General features: G+C 41.0%; 2 protein-coding genes across 3 annotated transcripts; both read left to right on the top strand.

The window, feature by feature from the left end:
- Window positions 1-1,087: 1,087 nt before the first annotated feature.
- Window positions 1,088-7,858, top strand: cdk5rap3 (CDK5 regulatory subunit associated protein 3). The gene is made up of 14 exons (XM_070851757.1): window positions 1,088-1,205; window positions 1,478-1,523; window positions 1,706-1,837; window positions 2,576-2,676; window positions 2,853-2,901; window positions 3,140-3,318; window positions 3,552-3,688; window positions 4,195-4,339; window positions 4,661-4,768; window positions 5,561-5,642; window positions 5,734-5,822; window positions 7,016-7,221; window positions 7,303-7,474; window positions 7,727-7,858. The coding sequence occupies exons 1-14, from the start codon at window positions 1,200-1,202 to the stop codon at window positions 7,790-7,792; spliced, it is 1,518 nt and encodes a 505-aa protein (XP_070707858.1). The 5' UTR covers window positions 1,088-1,199; the 3' UTR covers window positions 7,793-7,858.
- Window positions 7,859-8,966: 1,108 nt separating this feature from the next.
- Window positions 8,967-18,581, top strand: nfe2l1b (nfe2 like bZIP transcription factor 1b). 2 transcript variants are annotated; one of them, XM_070852002.1, is made up of 6 exons: window positions 8,967-9,143; window positions 10,185-10,989; window positions 12,029-12,250; window positions 14,324-14,413; window positions 14,801-14,956; window positions 15,071-18,581. In XM_070852002.1, the coding sequence occupies exons 2-6, from the start codon at window positions 10,432-10,434 to the stop codon at window positions 16,436-16,438; spliced, it is 2,394 nt and encodes a 797-aa protein (XP_070708103.1). In that variant the 5' UTR covers window positions 8,967-9,143; window positions 10,185-10,431; the 3' UTR covers window positions 16,439-18,581. The 2 variants fall into 2 exon arrangements, with proteins under 2 accessions (XP_070708103.1, XP_070708104.1); XM_070852003.1 differs by lacking the exon at window positions 8,967-9,143 and adding an exon at window positions 9,993-10,078.
- Window positions 18,582-19,111: the final 530 nt, after the last annotated feature.

The following is a 19,111-nucleotide window of genomic DNA, read 5'->3' as shown; positions in this document are numbered from 1 at the left end:
TGATAATGATTCTGTATAAGTGCTTTTATTTGAGTGAAGGATCAAAGTACCAGTGAATGAGTGTAACTGAATACATTCACTCAAGTCGTGTACTTAAGTAGGTCTACAGTTTGTTCTTTACTTGTATTGTATTTCCACTTTAGACTCATCTTACGACATCTTTCTAAGCCACCGTTGTACTATTTACTCCACAATGTTTATTTGACGACATTTGTAACTTTGAAAATTCATATTAATAATCCAAAATATCATCAACAAACAAATTATTATGGGTTATTTTGAATGAAGTGACCCAGCATTTTAAATAAAGTTATTCAAATTAGCTCCACCTTCACCAACTGCAATGTACACATGAATCTGTCAATAATGACTAACAGAGTATTTTTGCAGTGTAGTGCTGCTATTTTTATTCAGGTCAAGGATCTGAGTACTTCTTCCATAAATAAATAAACTTATGAAATAACAAAATAGGAGTTCTCATGGTTAAACACATCTCCTAATAATTCCAAGCAGCATATTTTAACAAGGACAAAGGGAAAAATCTATTATATGAATTAAATTAATTTATGCCTCAGGGGAGTTTTAACCAAAATGTACCTCAAATAATTCAGATTAAAGTCTAAAGGTGGTCTTCTATTCCAGTTTTTTGAAGACTGAAAGAAGATTTTCAAGCACTTTATTAAAAGAAAAAAACGTACTATTTACTTAAAATTGACCTGTGATTAAAATATTATCAAGCAAAAATATATATGTAAAAATAACAAATACAGGTATTAACTAAACACTCATACTGTCTCAGGATGCTCCTGAGATTTAATATCTTTGTGGTTAGAAAGTACAGTACATATATTACTTTCCAGATTAAATCCTACTCTCAATAATTCACCGCATAGTTGAAAATAATTTCGTTTTAAAACCTGCATGCAGACATTAAAGGACGACACCGCCCTCTACCGATGGACTTGAACGTTGCACTAATCCACCAATCAGCTGCCGCGCTCAGCATACTGACACCTCATTGGTCAGTTCACCCCGGCTGTGTAGCATCGCCTTTTTCTATTGGCTCTCCTTCTCGTAACGTGTCATAAACAGGGAAACACGGATGCTGGCAACAACCCTGCATTTAAACTGCATAAATAAACTTATAATGAAGCCATAAACTCTTGGAAGTGCTTTCGCTTTGAAGAGGAGAAGAAATAATGGAGGTAAGCCGAAATTAAGTCTCTGACTCGGTTGTATTTAGCATGCTAGCTAACGTCAGCTAGCTGTCACACAGTCAAAAGTCCAGTTAACTGGAAAATAAACATTTCCCAAAGCTCAGTAAAGCTGATTAGTTTTAGTTAAGGCTTCTTTCTGCTCTGTGTGGCCATTTAAAGTAGCGCAGTAAAGCTGTAATTTCTCCCTGTGCACGGTGCAGCTACAAAATAGGGAGAAAGTGTGAAATACTAATGTCATGAGTGTTTTCTCACTTTTACAGAACATTCAAAATCTTCCAATCGACATACAGACAAGCAAACTTTTGGGTAAGGCAAACACACACGTGCAAAATGGGCTATTAATTCCACATGTTATTGCATGTAAATTTAAGGGCTAATATTTCTTTTCCAGCAGAACTTTAACCACCTGTTCCCTGCAGCATATGATCAATCAAATGAGCCCAAATCCTCAGATATGAATGTTGTTGAGTCATTCTGTGTCTCCATAGACTGGCTGCTGGACCGACGTCACTGTAATCTGAAATGGCAGAATCTAGTAAAAACTATCAGAGAGAAGATCAACGCTGCCATCCAGGACATGCCGGAGAACGAGGAGATCAAGAAGCTTCTCTCCGGCTCCTGTACGTCCCCAGATTGTGCCTCTCATATGTTTTATTTCAGGTCACAGAGATGAGCATCAGGCTTTCTGAGAGTTAAACACAACACATCCCACAAAATATGTCAGTTTACATTAGATAAAAAGGTTAGAATATCAGTTATATGTCGTGTATATATGTTACTTTCCTCTGTTTCATATTTTGGTGAACATATTTCAGTCTATTGTGTCATACATGCTATAATATCAGTACATCAGTATACATTTTAGTGTATGAAAAAGCTATGTATTTTTCTTGGGTCTTACAAAACAAGTAAAGAGAGAGGGCGGTGCGTCTGCCATCTGCAGTAATTAAAGAAAATTCCTTTAGAGGCACAACTTGGCAAACTACTTCAAATCTTTTTTACCAATGAAATATTTTTTATCGTTATTACGAGTCTTTGAGGATTCTGGAAATATATTGAAAGCAATTATGATCGTTGTTAAATGATACTTTGGATTTTTTTAAATGTCATCAGGGATTTATGTCTTTCAGATGACAGATTACAAATGCAACAAAAATCAGCTTTTGTTCACCTCTGTGACTCTTGGAAAACGTTTGAGGTTTTATTTGTTGTGTTACAGCTATATTAGCATGTGTATATTTATGTAATTTATGTGTAAGATGCTGTTGGTTTGTTTGCTTTATTTGTGGCCAACAATCCTCCTCCTCCTCTGTATGAGTGCGTTTAAATTGGAATACTAATTTTGTTTTTATTGATAGACATTCACTACTTTCACTGCTTGAGGATAGTGGAGATCCTAAAGGGAACTGAAGCTTCCTCCAAGAACATCTTTGGCAGATATTCGTCTCAGAGGATGAAGGTGAAAACAATTTAAACAAACTTCTGTCGTCTGTCTCACAGCAGTTCTGCTGACTTTACAATTAGTTTGACAAAACAAGTGGTCTGAGGGGATTTCTGCGTGTGATGTTCTTCTGCTTTAAAACCACTAAATCTTCCTTAAGATTTTGATTTGAATTCCTGTTTTTGTTGTCACAGGATTGGCAAGAGATTGTGTCACTTTATGAGGCAGATAATATCTATTTGGGTAAGTGTGATGTATCATTAGATTTATCATTCCTTTGTATCTGTTGTATTTGTACCTGTTGTCATTCTTGTGTACACCAGAAAATCTAAAGCTATCTTTTTCTAAACTGTAAAATCAGTCGTTTTTGTTTGTTTCGTTATCATTATTACAGAATATGTGGAAACATCATCCAGCCACAGAAACTAAATTACTGCATGTGTAAAATAGAAATAAAAACATCACAAATTGTGTGTCCCAGCGGAGGTGGCCAGCTTGCTGATTCGTAATGTGAGCTATGAAGGTCCGGCTCTGCGGAGGCAGCTGGCCAAAGCCCAGCAGCTGCAGCAGGAGCTGAGCAGGCGGGAAGTGGAGTGCCAGAGCTCAGCCGCAGACCTGAGGGAACGCTACTATGCAGCCTGCAAACAGTACGGCATCACAGTAAGTACAACAACCTGGACACCTGCACGACAACATTAAAACGCTGAAATCAAATGAGAATTTGGTCAAGATCATATTGACCAACCGTCCAGAAGGTGTCAACCCATAAAACTTACACCGAGTTCAGAATTATGTCTTTTGTTAAGAGACAGATGAAACGACATGATGCTTGTCCAACTCCTGCTCAGTATCAACATTCTTCATTGTGTTTCTTTATTGTTTTCCTCTGACAGGGAGAAAATGTCTCTCGTGAGCTTCAAGCTCTGGTCAAAGACCTACCAGCAGTTCTTGATGAAGTCGGGAAGGATGCAGCGAAGTTAGAGGAGCTGATCCTGTTGTATGCTGCTTTCACACGCTTTGTGTGTGAGTGGTGAGTGTACCATCAAAGATACAGTAAACCTTTACTCATACTGTTTTTCTCTGTGCTTCTGTCTACCCTACCGATGCTGCTGGCTTACAGATATAAGATAAATTTGTTCTTACTCTGTGGAGAAGCTGACTGATAATCGATTAATTGGTTTGAGTAATTTTTCAAGGAAAAGAAGCATAAATGATTTGATCTGAAATGTGAATATTTTGTAGTTTCTTAATTCTTCTATCACAGTAAACAGAATATCTTTGGGTTGTGGGCAAAACAAGACATTTGAGGATGTCATCTTGGACTTTTGGAAATATTGATTGACATTTTTCACCATCTTTTGACAATTTATACACCAAAAAATAATCAGTTAGAGTTCGAGAAAGTAATTGACAGATTAATCAGCAATGAAAATTAATATATATATGTACACAGCAGTCTAAATAAAATGTAAAACTCTCTGTCTGTTCTTTTTGACTAACTTTTTGTCTCATGTGCTTCTGTGTCATCCTCTGCAGGTCTGAACCAGTGCTGCCCATGCTGACATTTGCCCAGAAGAGTGGAAACAGAACGTTTTATGAATGGAGCATGGGAAAAGCCCCCACAGCGATTGAGAGGCCCATTGTGGAGGAAGCACCTCCTGATGCAGTCACAGAGGATACGGTTGGTTTTACCGTCTCTGTAAATAATAGAAACTTTCTGTCTCACTGTAGATAGAAGGAAAAACAACTTGAATAAATGTGTTTTTTATTTATAAAGGCTTATTAAAGCCAGCTTGATTTTGTTATTCAGTTAAATTATTTCAGTGAGATCATCACGGTCACTAAATGGATTTAGTTTGGAAAATGTGTGTAAAACAACCCCCATGTTGCTGTGAGATATTCAACAAATGCCAAGATAGGTTAAAATAAACATACTTATGTGCCATTTCCCAACTAATTTCCCTCACCATGACTCTGTTTTGCCTTTTAACTGCTGCTTCAGATCGACTGGGGAGACTTTGGCAAAGGCACAGAGACTCAGGCTGTTAACTCTGGCATCACAGTGGAGGATGGAATAGACTGGGGGATCAGTCTGGAGCCGAGCGCTGAGGTAAGACACCTGAATATATCTGCTTTTTAATTTGTTTTTATACATAGTTCGTGTTCACCTTTATACTATTAAACAGTTGAAATGTAGATATTCAAATAGATTAATCTCTACAAAAATAATTAATTTTATATACATTCAGTAGTCATTACATTCAGCATTACATCCTTATCTTCAATACAGTGTGATTCCCAACCAGAGGTTAAAGAGTGAGGAAAGTGATAATAACAGATCAAACAGTCAGCTAGAAAACATATAAATGACTGAAATAGTAAGATAAAAGTGTTGGATAAACAGAAATAGATCGCTAAAGTAATGAACTGACTGTTACAATGACATTAGTCAACTAAAAGTAATACATAAATGTTTAAATAGCTCACAATAATGAATAGTTGACTAAAAGTAACTGATAAATGTCTAAGTAGCTAAAAGTAATGGGTAATGGTTGAAATAGGTTTCTAAAGAAACAGATAAAAGTAATTGATAGATGGTTAAAATTAAGGTTAATTTCAACCATGTTGTTAGCAAAATATAAGAGATAGTTTACTAAAAGTAATGGACATTTAATTAGCCATGATAACAAAGTGGTTGAATTGTACAGATTCGGCTCCAAGTAGAGTCCAGACGGTGATACTCAACGTTTAAAATCAGCTAAAATGAGTGGCGTGATGGATGGTGTTGATGATGTTGATGAAAATGAAGGGGTACCTGTAGTCCACCTGTAGGGGGACATCAGACATAAAGGGTGGGGAACCCCTGCTCTAATGTATCATGTCTGTCTGCCCCTCTGAACAGGACACGGGTGCTGGCGGTATTGATTGGGGCGACGGTGAAGCAGCTCCTATAGAAATTGAAATTATGGACACGGGCACTGACTGTAACTACTTTTCTGTCCTTAAATCGGCCGCCACAGCTTCTCTCATGCTCGGCTGTTGTTGTTTGGTAAAGATGTTTCTGTCGTCTTCTAGGTCCTGAGGGTGTGGCGAGGGGTGAGGACGCTTTAAGCATACTGGAGAACTCTCAGTCACGCAGCCAGTTTATTGACGAGCTAATGGAGGTAAAGATTACCGTCATGTTGAGTCAGATCGCTCGAAGACTGAGCAGCCAGTTGATGTTTGTGTGTGAACTGAAGTTAATTAGTATAATTAGACTACAACTTGTGATTATTTTTGCTGTTTATTAATCTATTCAATATTTATTTGAGGGTTAATTTAGTAAAAAACAGGTGATGTCTTCGAATTATTATTTTTGTCCAACCAAACCCCAAAGACGATATACAGCTGTGTCTCCCAAACTTTTACCCCAGGAACCCACTTTAAAGGGCTAATTTGTGCATATATTCGCACTCCTGAACATTTTTACTGCCACTTCCACAACACCTGATGATTAAGGGGTATATGTGTTGTTTTTTTTTAATCTTTATAAAGTCAGACTGTCTTTGAGAATGAGCAACCATCACGAATACACAAGCAGAACAAGTAAAACATACAATTACACAATAAAAGAATTACATTAAACGGCTACAAGAATCAAAAAAGACACGAGGCATCTCTAGAGTTTGGTACCCACTGGATCGTGTGCTGAAGTTAGTGGATTTAAATAAGAGAACAGATGTGATGTCGTCTGAAAACGTGTGCGTGTGTATTGTGTTTTTTTTCTGTGTCCATGTTAAAGGTTAAAGCAGCCACACAGCCTATGTGAGTTCAGCTGCTGCTCACCTACACACATACACAACATACATGATGTTCACAGCAAAGATTATCTGTCAGCAACATTATACAACTTTCACCACAGTTTCAATGACCAAACCTGTAGAATATGATACAGACATGAAAAACACAACTCAACACTTCCTGTATCAGTTTAAAATTAAACCCGCAGTGTGTCTGGGGACAGGATCCCTGAAAGGCTTTTATTTGATGGCCTTTATCAAACTCCATGTAGAAATACAGGCAGACAGTCCTGCATCAGCCACACAGTGGAGGTAGCTGTCATGCACAGGTAGAGCAAGAGCAAGGAAGTCCATTGATAAGCTCCACTGCTCCCAAAAAAGGTTAATGTAGCGTTCAGAAAGCTTTTGTGGGAGCAACAAAACATGATTTGCACATGTTCAAATTCAAATCCAGTCAGTGAAAGCACAAGTAAGAGGGATCCATTGTATTTGTTTGAATTGGTTTTGTGTGTGTGTCTGTCTGTGTGTGTCTGTGTGTGTGTGTGTGTCTGTGTGTGTGTGTGTGTGTGTGTCCACAGCTGGAAGTGTTCCTCACTCAGCGCATAAGTGAGATGGGGGAGGAGGGAGACGTGGTCGCTATGAGCCAGTTCCAGCTGGCCCCTTCTGTCATCCAAGGCCAAACCCGCGATCATGTCCGGGAGATGCTGTCAGAGGTGCAGCACCTTCTGGGTCGCCTCACCTCTCTCCGGATGCAGCACCTGTTTATGATCCAGGCCTCGCCACGGTACGCTGCCGCAGAATTAGCATATAACCCTGTGATTTCCTTCAGAAAGTTGTCATTTTATGTTTGAAATGTGCTCTTTAGGTATGTAGAGCGCGTGTCGGAGGTGCTGAGACAGAAGCTGAAGCAGGCGGACATTCTGGTGCTGAAAGCTGCCACGATGGCTGAGAAACAGCGGGAAGCCCTGGAGGAGCAGTCCAGACTGGAGCCCCGTGTTGACCTGCTGGCAGGCTGCACTCGGGAACTCCAGAAACAGGTATTGGATTACTATTTCAATTTATGTGAGTTCACTGGGTTGGCAGTTTTCCAGTTCACTAGAAAGAGACGGCTGTGTAGTATTTTTCTCACTGGTTAGAGGACAGTAAACACAGAAAGCAGAGAAGCTTCAAATTCTAAAAATCTAAACATTAAAGGCATTTTATCCGTTTTGATGTATACAGAGAATTGTATAGTTGTGGATTAATTGAGTTTATGTATCAGTAATTTTGATTGTTATTTGTTTTTGCAGATTGAAGCTGACATTTCAAAGAAATACCACAACAGGCCAGTCAACCTAATGGGTGTTAATGTATAGAGAACTTAACAGACAGGATATTTTGTCACGACCTACAAGGAGAAATAAATGTGGTATTTGTGGTAATTTTAAGTCTTGTGTGTTTTTTTTACATTGGGTTAACACTGGATTTTAATTTGAAAGTTAAACTTATTTTTACTATGTAGATCATTTTATTTCATTTAGCATATGTGTGTTTTTGTAAACTTCATTGTAATGTGTATCATATTGAACCAAGGCGTACACTGCACAGTTATATTTGAATACAGATACAAATACAGTACTTACTCTTGCATATTCAATAAAGTAAGGCTTGAAATACCAAAACATGTTAAATGACAACAACTTCTCCCAGTTTAAAAGTTCTGACTTGATTAAATTATTTGTTTTCTCCACTTTAATATCAATCAGTAAATACAAGTTCCTAATTTATTGGTCATATGCACAGCACATCAAGTGAAGCAATTGCAAAAAGTGAGTACAATATTGATAAAATAAACTAATGTAGACAAACAGGTTGTCAACAGATTATAAAATAAGTATTTTATGTATAGTATGCAGGTATAAGCAATAAGCAATTTGAAGATATCACCAATTTTCCACAAAAGTAACTCTGAAATAAATATTGAATAGATTAATAAATAACAATAATCACAAGTTGCAGCCTAATTATACTTTTATACTTTATTTATACTTACTTATTATACTATACATGTTTCTTTGTTTGTTTTAGGGCTACAATCACCCTGTAGTGCAGAAAATAAAATACATAATACTATAGTAAGAATATAAAACCATGATAGCAGGGGTACAATAATGATTAATTAAACTAATGTAGACAAACAGGTTGTCAACAGGTGGTAAAATAAATATTGCAGGTTATAATGCAGGTTATAATAAATGCATATAGAGATGTAAACAGCAAATACAAGTTTAAAGTGTTTTAGTAGTCTGCAAACATAATTGGTGGAATAAACACTGCAAAAGTATGTTTTTAATAGTTTGTAATAAATAAAAAATTATACTAAAGAAGCTGTTTTGCCGCTGGATATTTTTAAAATGTGACTTTATTGGAACAATCTGTGTAATTTTAGCAGCGGGGGGATTTTTAGTCGGCTGATGAAAGCTTGCTGCTAGAATGTTCTGCGCATGCTCTGTGTGGAAGCGTGTTTTGGTGTCAAGCGGTGCTGCTAGGCTAGCCGGGCCGAGCTAGCAATTTTGCAAGTCATGGTGGGCCATTCAATGAGGAAAGGCTGGAGAATGCTATATCTGGCAAGACCGTGGAACTTTTAATGAAAGCGGGACTTAATTACTGCTCTTAGGTGCTAGTAGGCTTTTTGGGCATGGAGACACAGTCGCAAAATCTTCATGCGTAAGTATTAAAATGAAGACATTTTCAAATAACTAATACGTAAGCGGCAATTCATAGCGTGTGCTAATGTTTAGCAGACACGTGGATGAATAAGTGGAATGTATGGGTGGCTTAGCGGATACAGTTATGTGTCTTGTTTAGGACATAAGTTACTTTTCAAAGTAGTTGAATGAATTAGGATAGTTAGCGGTGAACTAGCTTACAAGGCTAGCACAGTGTAGGCTTTCGGTTCCAATAGGAGTTTAGCATTTTCCCCAAGCCCCACCCACGCCTTATTTCTATTGGCCGCGAGTCGCTGGAGTCATATGTCGTCACCGCGCTTGAGGCCTGTGAATGGCCGTACAATCTGTCAATCATCTTTTCACCACTTGTTGCTAGGGAGATTGTTTGATGCTAGCCAGAGCGGAAGTAGGTAGTGCAAAAATACCAGTAGAGGTACCTGCCACTTTTTTTTTAGGGTAAACAGAGATGCGAGCTAACTAGCTAATGTGGTGACACGTCTTATCTTTGCTGCTAACGGGGTTGTACATGTGTAATAGCAGTTGCCGGGTGTGAAAACACAAGGTAGCTAACAGCTAACGTCATAAGGACGAAGATAGGCGCAGCTGTGCGAGAGGAGGGAGGGACCCTGCCTGCCACCTAACGTTGTCGTTGGTGCGTGTGCTAGCCAGCCAGCCAGCCAGCCCAGCGAGCTTTCTCGACTCTCCCATTCACCTTCAGCAGCACCCACAAGAAGTAGTTGTCCTGTCAAGGGTGGGGTGATGCCCAAAGCTCTGTGTTCATCATCTCAGGTCTGCTGAATTTCCAAGAACAAAACAGGGGGAATTGCGCGGTGCGAGCCGACATCACTTCTGTAGTCTTGGGAGGATGGAGTGGTTGCAGTGGGCTAGCAATTTTTTTTTTCCCCCATTAACATGTGCTTAAGGCAAATGTAGGTAGGTAAAGCTTGTGTGTGTTAAAGGCTGAGAGCTGTGTGCTTATTATGTTGAACTAATGCTGTTTGCAGTAGAGCAATAAAATGTAATTTCTCACTTTTGCCAGGAATGGGAAGATGAGATCCTTATGAAGAACAAAGCTTTGAGCACAAACTGGACTCTCAGAGTGGGAATCTCATCTTGGATCTTAAATGCCTTTTAAACACACAGATTCCTGTTGAAGACCCTTTTCCGTCACTGTCTTTAACCACTTTTTGTGTTCATGTATGCAAGTACAGAAGTATTGATCCAAGGTAGTTGGCCCCATTTTTGTTTTTATTTTTTACTTTCACCTTTTGTTCCTTTGTAAAGAAATGCTTTACCTGAAAAAGTACTTCACAGAGGGCCTGATTCAGTTCACCATCCTTCTGAGTCTCATTGGGGTGCGGGTGGACGTTGACACCTACCTAAGCAATCAGCTGCCCCCACTGAGAGAGATCATCCTGGGCCCTAGCTCAGCCTACACCCAGACACAGTTTCACAACCTGCGCAACACGCTGGACGGCTATGGCATCCATCCAAAGAGTGTGGACCTGGACCATTTCTTCACCACTCGACGGCTGCTGAACCAGGTGCGCCAGCTGGATCGCCTCTCTGTGCCCAGTACCGAGCTCAACACCTGGCTAGTGCATCGTGACTCTGAGACTGTGGTGTCCAGCAGCAGCCAGTCCAGCCCCAGCATCACCCTGGACAATGGGGCCGGCCTAGAGGACGTTAACAACCCTGACGCTACCCCGGCCATGAGGGGAGGAAGTGGAGCACCTGAATCCACGTACAACCTGAACGCAGCGGACAGCAGCCTGGGAGCTGTGGCCCCAGAGGGCAACCAGGAGCAGGGCAGCAGGGATGGCAATGACGACCTCACCAAAGAGGTACTGCAGCTTGTTTCTGCCTCCACACCTCGGTAGCACCCAGTTGCTTGTCTTCACCACACTCGCTGACAGAATTTAATCATGTATTTATGCTCAAATAAACCCAGCAGTTGAGAAATTAAATGTTAGATTGAAGGTACAGTTTTTAAGTGGCCTTATTTAGTAGTGAACTAACCTTCCAACTAACCATCATCATAAGCCACAGATGTCAACACCAAAGCTTAAAATACCTTAAGAAAACCTAATACATCAATCCTAACTTCTATAAGAGTCGGTGTCATTTTCTTAAATGGCAGCATAAAGCACATGAGTGTCCTATATTCCAAAAAATGTAAACATACTAAGTTTAGATGGGTACATCAAGATAATTCATTGTCCACAACCCTCGGTCTTTTATCAGTGTCAGATATTTATAGTCAAACCAGTTGAGTCGCATTCATTACAGCTGTGATTCTGGTCACATTTAACGTTCTTCATGAGAGTGAAACTTGAGACTCACAGCAAACAGTCATCTTCTTTAATTTACACTCTTAAAACAGCACAAAAGACACTTAATGGTATTTTTTTTACATTTATTTGTTAAGTTTTGACAACATTGCTGTGTGATGGTTCATTGTTGATATTTTTGTGGCTATTTTGTCTTTTGAATTTATGGTTTTAGTTCCTCGAGAAAGCTTTCATATAATGGCCATATTGAATGAGGGGAGTTGGGGCTGACACAAAGTCATTGTTGGGCTGAAATGAATCATGACTTCTTTCTGATCACATGATAACCACCATGTCAAAGTGTTTATAACATGGCTGCATCATCTGACTATGTTTCTGTTACATGATCTGCTTCCTTGTCCTGCCAAAATTAGCCTTAAAAAGATACACCATAAGCACTACTTTTACTATCATAAATAAATCATTGCATTTGTTTCTTGCTACAGTGTGAGTTAGAGTTCAATACACTGAATGCACTGCACAATACCTGGTCATTAAAGTAACTCTTCTCTGCACAGGGCCATTGTTCAACGGTTGCTATATGTTTTCCCAGGACATTGACTTGATTGACATCCTATGGCGACAGGACATCGACCTTGGTGCGGGAAGAGAAGTGTTCAACTACAGCAACCGTCAGAAGGAGAGCGAGGAGGAGAAGCCCAGCCCGCATGAAAGCAAAGACGGGAATGAGGAACAAGAGAGCTGGAGAAATGGAGTGAACTTACAAGGGGCTCAGCCAGTGGACGGGGAGACAGGAGAGAGCATCCCAGAGCAGGTTTGTAGACCAAACGGATCTCGCTATCCTAGTGTGTCACCCAGTGGGAGGTGGTACATTTAAGTGTCTTACAGCACATAAAAAGAAAACAAAAACCTGGAGGCTGCACATTGGTGATAAGATATGATCTTGTCGATGAGTTTTTACTCATCTGGAGACAAATCCAGTCAGAATCTTTTCCCACCATTTGCTTTAAAAAAAAAATATATATGTGGTTGTCAAATTGTGTCATTTGCGGTGATGCTCAGTTTGAATGTAAGAGTTTCGTCTCATTGTATTGAGTCACACCAGTCAGTGAGTTAAGCATCAACGCTCAAACACGCTGTAAGGGTCTGACGCACACGTTTGGAGTAACCGCTTGTTTAAAAAGGCCAAACGAGCACCAGAAACGTATCTGACTGCCTTGATGCTCCAGTCAGGTTTTGACTTGGGAGGCTATACAATATAGGCCTTTCTAACTAAATAACCTGCACATCTCTTCATTTAGTTAGACTGTTTACTGTTACAGTGACAACAGGTAGCAGCTAACTGTAGCTTAGCTTAAAACCTTTCAATACAATTGTAATTACGCAGTGCTAAACAAACACAACCACCACTGCCAGCAGCTGCACTAATATAGATCTTAACCATCATGTTGTCTGTAGAAGCTTAGACTCTTAGTATTTATGTTAGCATGACAGACCCGCCCCGTATCATCTATCACGAACATTTACTGACATTAATGGTCATAAAACGTAACTTCCAGCATAAACCTAACAGCCGCAACGAATTAACGTTGGATTAAGTTATGATTAGCTGTGCTTTATGTGACTTTGACCGACGACGGCTCGTCCCGAGTGGCTTCACCCAGCAGTTGTCCTCCTGCCTTATGTAACATTATAGGCTCAAATAGAAATGTATAGAAAATTAACGTGGGGGTGCAGACACACTTGTGCCTGCCTGCATATGAATTGTGACCTTTTCCACTGCTGGTTCTGCATGTTGGCATTTCATATAATGTTACTCAAATTGGAATATAAAAAAAAGAAAGAGTGGCGCAGGTCTGTAATATACAAAAATGCTGCCCAAATAGGGACCTTTTACTGAGGCACTGCTGGTTCTGAGGTGTTGGCATTTCAAATCTGATGCCTGCAGTGCCCCGCAGGAGCATCAAATGAGGCGTGTCAATTATCACTTTCAGTGTGTTTGGAGAGATCAAACAAATCAAGACGTTTGATGTAGGTGCACTTTTAAGTTATAGTAAACTAATGAGCTCATTTTATCAAGTTGAAGTTCTCTTTAATCACAAATATCTCAGGACTTGACATCCATCAGAGTTATCCAGTGGGCCAGTGGCCATTCAGAATCTGTAGCCCCCGCGACGTATAAATGTAATCCACTACTATTATCTGTGGCGTTTTTATGAATGAACTTAAACCTAAAGAAGACAACTGCACAAAAATGATGTTATCTTTTTTACATTGCATTAGACAGAATGAACGTTAACTAGTCTGAGCATGAACTAGACCAAGTATCATGCAAGAGGACGCAAAATTAAACTTTATTCAAGATATAAAACATCGAAATTAGTGTCTGCGCTTGCCACTTCTGTGCAGCTTGTTTGGGTTGATGTGGTCTAAATAAACGCAGTAAACGTCGGCATCAGTCGCAGCAGATCAACACCAACCTCCTCAAGGTGTCTGATTCCAAGCGAACTCTACTTCGGTTCTTTTGTAGTGTGTGAGCGAACGACAGGACAGTCGACGTATGACTTAAGCATGAATTCGAAGTGTTGAAATCCACCTGATGACTGTGAGAACTGTCCGTGTAGCCTATACGTGTGCGAGATCATTATGTAACCGTGGTAACGATATGCACATCACCATGCTAGTGCCGGGATTTCCTCCATGTGCTTTCTAAAAAGTGAGCGATATGCAGTAACCCCACAGTAGCTTTGTCACTATTTATGATATATGAGGTAAAGTTGCTCTTTGTGACACCAGCGCCAAATGAACTGACCTACAGGTGTTTAAGTGCCATGAAATAATCAGTAGGTTTGACTGTATTGGTCTTTGTTCTCTGTTGTTTTACCAGCTCCCAGGTATCGGCTCACAGACCTCACTGTCTCTACAAGAATGCTTGAGGCTGCTGGAGGCCACTTTCCCTTTTGGAGAAGAATCTGAGGTAAAAACATACAATTTATTGTGTCATATTGGTGGTGAAGCAAGATATTAATGTATATCTTGGTGTGAAAAAGCTACAGGGAAGTTTTTAAGTGTTTATCAGGGCAGCTGTGGGTCCTTTAAATTCATATTTACTAATATAAGGCCTTAAAGAATATTTAATAGTCTTAAAGTCTGTTTGGGAAGGTCTTTAGAGGTAGTAGTAGTACTAGTAGTTCAGATTAACACCATTAAGGACAAACGTACATGTATTAGTATGACTATGTTCACATTTGATGGTTAATTTAATTCGGCCTTCAGTTTAATTAACCAGTGGATTAAAAAGTCTTAGATTCAATTTAGTGATAAATTTAGACAACCTGTTCATTTGTGTTACATGTTCATTTAGTTTCCAGCCCCCGTTGTCACTCCAGAAATAGTTTCCAGTGAAGAAGCTCCCTCTACATCTCAGGGCCTTCCTCTGGCACCACAGCTGCCCTCAGCAGAGCCACAGTTAGACCTGGAGCAGCAGTGGCAAGACATCATGGCCATCATGGAGCTACAAGTACGTACAGAAGCATCTAAAGTGTCATTGTAGTGTGTCAAAGTGTGAAATGTTGACCCATAAAAAGTAGAGAAACTATATGTATGTTTTCTCACAAAGTCTCTCTGTTCAAAGGCAATGGAAGTGAACAACACCAATTCCAGCACCATCAGCGACACAAGTGGGACAACTGAGTCAAACACTGTGGGAAACTTTGAACTTTCTACCGGCTCAACGCCGGTAAACCAGGATGTCAGCCTTCACCAGGCGTCCCTCCCCAGCTGCAGCCAAGACTTCCCCCAGATCTTCACTCCCCAGTTGGACTCTATTAGCATCACCCCCAGGACCACCATGCCCAGACTTTCTTCCAGCAACTCCAGCAACATCAACTCCACGTTCGGAGCCACTAACCTGACCGGGATCTTTCTCCCGCCACACATCAACAGTTCTAGCAACAACATAACATCCACGCCGATCCTGCCCGATCCATTCAGCACCCTGCTGGAGGAGTCCATGCTCGACGAGATCAGCTTGCTGGACCTCGCCATGGAGGAGGGCTTCAGTCAGGCCCAGGCTTCTCAGTTGGAGGATGAGCTTGACTCAGATTCTGGTCTCTCCCTGGACTCTAGCCACAGCCCGGCCTCCCCGAGCAGCTCCGAGACATCCTGCTCCTCCGCAGCGTCTTCCTCCTCAACGTCCGCCACCTTCTCAGAGGAGGGAGCTGTGGGCTACAGCACCGACTCTGAGGTTGCCACTGTGGAGACGGAGGAAGGTGCTGTCGGGGGTTATCAGCCTGGCTATAGTAAGCTCTGCCGTATGAGCTATCAGGACCCCTCCCAGTTCCACGGCCTCCCTCAGCTTGACGGCATCAGCCACAATCACACCTACAACCTGCCGCTCTCCTCTGCATTCTCTGAGCACCCAGAGCTCCCCATTTCAACTGGGAAGAAGACTGTCCGCGACAAACAGCACTCGAAGCTGCAGACTCATCAGGACTTGCTCGACAAGCACTCAAGTCGCGATGAACGCCGAGCCCGAGCCATGAAAATCCCCTTCTCCAACGAAAAGATCATCAACCTGCCTGTTGAAGAGTTCAACGAGCTTCTAGCCAAGCACCACCTGAGCGAAGCCCAGCTAGCCCTCATCCGCGACATCCGCAGGCGCGGCAAGAACAAGATGGCGGCCCAGAACTGCCGCAAGCGCAAGCTGGACACCATCATAAACCTGGAGCAGGGCGTCCAAGACCTGCGGCGCGACAAGGCCCGTCTGCTGAAGGAGAAGATGGAGTTCATTCGCTCCATCCGGCAGATGAAGCAGAAGATGCAAAGTCTGTACCAGGAGGTGTTCACTCAGCTACGGGATGAGGAGGGCCGGCCCTATCCTCCCAGTGAGTACTCGCTCCAGTACAGCGCTGACGGCAGCGTGCTGATCATGCCCCGCGGCGTGACCACTGCCGAGCAGAACCGAAAGCCAGAGAAAAAACAAAAAGACAAAAAGAAGTGAGGGGTGCAAACTGCTGTTTATTCTATAACTTTGCTAAATCAATAAGAAAGATTTCTGCAGATGCAAGAGAGATGTCCTTTTTTCCTTTAAGAAGAATTCTGGTGAGTAGAAAAATGGCATTGTTGACTACTCTTCCTGCGTTAGTTTCTCCCTTTTCATTCTGTTCCTACATTATTTTCCTGGAAACAACTTTGAAGCAGAAGTAGCTCTTCGTTTGAGTACTGATATTTCATTATTTAGATGGGGGGAAAACAATAAGCAAGGAGAGAAGAGGGATATAAAAGGACATAAAATGAGCTATTAGAAAAATTTTAGCTGCTCTTGATCCTTTTGCACCAAACCACTGAGGACGGAGAAGATTTGTAAGGTAAAACGTGGGACTGATAATCGAGAAAAGTGGGAGCGAAAGAACACTGTCAACAAGGACGGTTGGATTACCTATGCACGGAAGGTTTTAAAGGACTTGCAGATCACATCCCACCCTGGAGACCTGTAGTGATTTTCATAGTCACTGAGGCTTTTAGGTTGCAAATCTGCAGGCAAAGAACAGCATCGACGGTTGTGAGAGTTTAGATACCAAAGGCTAAAGGAAGTCCATCATTTTAGGATGCCATTAACACCTATACTAACCAAAGGTTGTATGGTGCACATCACTTGATCTGAATACATCTTAAACGCTCAAACACTGCACTCTAATTCTGTAGGTTTGTAATCGCAAATTCCAGTTTTTGAGTCAGTTTGTCGATAAGTTTAGGAGGCCCTGACGAGTTTGGGGCTCGCTGCGAGGAAAGGAGGATGTTGAGCGAAGGGAAGAGTCGGAGGCTGAGTGTTCCCGGGCCGGCCGCTGCTAAAAAGAGGCCTGGGTGGGGGGGGGTGAAGTCCTGAGAGAGGAGCAGATGGATGTTTTGGGGAGGAGGCACACCGCATTGCTAAGTGTATCAGCTTCCTTATAAATTATACATAGCACTGTAATTTGTCTTTAAAAGGCTTGGCTATATGCATTTTGCCGTGTCTGTCGCTATTCCTTCGCTGCAGGTTTAAATACGGGAGCTGCGTTTAGGAAGGCTCTTATTAACTGTTCATAATCTGTAGTATAAGCAAGGTTATAGGTCTAGCCACATCAGCTTTATGTAAAAGTCTACACCCTCTTTGTTTGTTTGAAATCTTTGCGCAAAGCCTGTAATCATAAGAGGAGTTGAAGATGCTGTGACGAGCCAGGAGCTGTGGAGGATCCCAAACGGTTACCGACTCCCGGCTGTCACAGATCATATTTACAGATTATTTGTTTTTTTGTCTTTCCTCTTGGACGCCTCATTTTAAGCGTTACCTTAAAACAGGCTCATTTATGGCTGTGGTGTAGCAATACCCCTTCTTAGTAACTTATTTGCCAATCTTGCCCACCTGAAAGCCACTGGAGGCAGATTTTTTTCACTGCTGTAAAGCCGAGGCGTTGGCTTGAATATTACGAGCCCTGTGTTCTTCAGTTTTTGTGTTGATAACAAAGTGAGCCAAGTTATTACCATGAGATAAAAGTTATCTGAATGTGTGAAACGACGGCGCGTGTTTCGGCCACTTTGATTTGAATGCCTTTATTTCACGATCTCATTATCTCCACTTTTAAATGTTTTGAGAACTGGAGGGAAAAAAAGACGTTCTCAAAGTAGAAGTGCTATTACTTGTCTGTTTGAATGAAGTTTGTCAGTACATGTTACATCACCCTCTTTCTAAAAAGACAAAAAACAGGTCAGTCGTTGCAGATGAGATAGTAGTTAGGCTAGAATATTTACAAGAGGCTGAACAGAGCTCGCAACATTAAGATGATGTCCAAAAAATAGTTTTGAAATGAGAAACGTCCTCATTAAATGTGATATTCAGGCATGAAACTCTGGTTAACATTCACTTCAGTGTAACCCAGTGCGACACCAACTACTTAGTACGGCTACTACTTAGTGCACTTTTTTTGTCCGTCTCGTTCTGTAAATATTTTCATGTTTTGTGTTTTTCATGATTTATGTAGTTTGTCAAATGTCTCCATAACGGTCTCACCCTCTGCTTTGAGTTTGGATGTATTCCCCTCTGTTTTGAGATATTTGCTGGCAATCAAGAATTGTTTTTATTGATTAATAAAGTGTTTTTATTTTCACCTGTGACTCTTGTGTTCTAGTTGTCATGAATGGTGCGTTACAACATGCAACAAGGGCTCCAAAACGCCGGCGACAGGTCCATGTTTCAGGTTTTAATTTAGTTCTAATTAAGAAATGTTGCATTTTGAAACCAGCTTCAGCACCATCAACATCAAAACTAGATAAAACGATATTCGATTACTTATTTTAAGAGGTTTTTTTTACTGCTTGTAGAGCAAAACAAGAATTTTTTCCTTTTTTTGGTGTTTCACAGATCAAACAATTAATTGATTAAAGGGGAAAACAATCAGAAGAAGAATCTACGATAGCTGCGGCCCTGATGAGTAATAATCCTGCTAGACTGAAAGTGACACCGCGGTGAAACAGCACAGTAACAAAAAGTGGTTTATTCTCCAAAACCGACAAGCAAGACATGACAATGAAAAACACTACAAAGATTACCAATGACCAAATGAATCACTGATACACCAAACAAGTCCTAAGAAACAGCTAAGATGTAGTTTTGCCCTCAAAAGGCACCAATGAATCA

This window comes from Pempheris klunzingeri, chromosome 20, assembly GCF_042242105.1.
Source record: "Pempheris klunzingeri isolate RE-2024b chromosome 20, fPemKlu1.hap1, whole genome shotgun sequence".
NCBI classification, from domain to species: domain Eukaryota; kingdom Metazoa; phylum Chordata; class Actinopteri; order Acropomatiformes; family Pempheridae; genus Pempheris; species Pempheris klunzingeri.
The sequence above is the reverse complement of the archived record's forward strand: the minus strand, read 5'-3'. Positions and strand labels throughout refer to the sequence as shown.

What these genes read in the sequence shown, in the direction of transcription:
- cdk5rap3 (XM_070851757.1), top strand. An exon ending in ATGCAGTCACAGAGGATACG is followed by an intron (nt 4,340 to 4,660) that starts GTTGGTTTTACC and finishes CTGCTGCTTCAG; the next exon opens with ATCGACTGGGGAGACTTTGG. An exon ending in GTCTGGAGCCGAGCGCTGAG is followed by an intron (nt 4,769 to 5,560) that starts GTAAGACACCTG and finishes CCCTCTGAACAG; the next exon opens with GACACGGGTGCTGGCGGTAT.
- nfe2l1b (XM_070852002.1), top strand. Translation starts at nt 10,432, where the DNA reads ATGCTTTACCTGAAAAAGTACTTCACAGAGGGCCTGATTCAGTTCACC. An exon ending in CTTTTGGAGAAGAATCTGAG is followed by an intron (nt 14,414 to 14,800) that starts GTAAAAACATAC and finishes ATGTTCATTTAG; the next exon opens with TTTCCAGCCCCCGTTGTCAC. An exon ending in TGGCCATCATGGAGCTACAA is followed by an intron (nt 14,957 to 15,070) that starts GTACGTACAGAA and finishes CTCTGTTCAAAG; the next exon opens with GCAATGGAAGTGAACAACAC.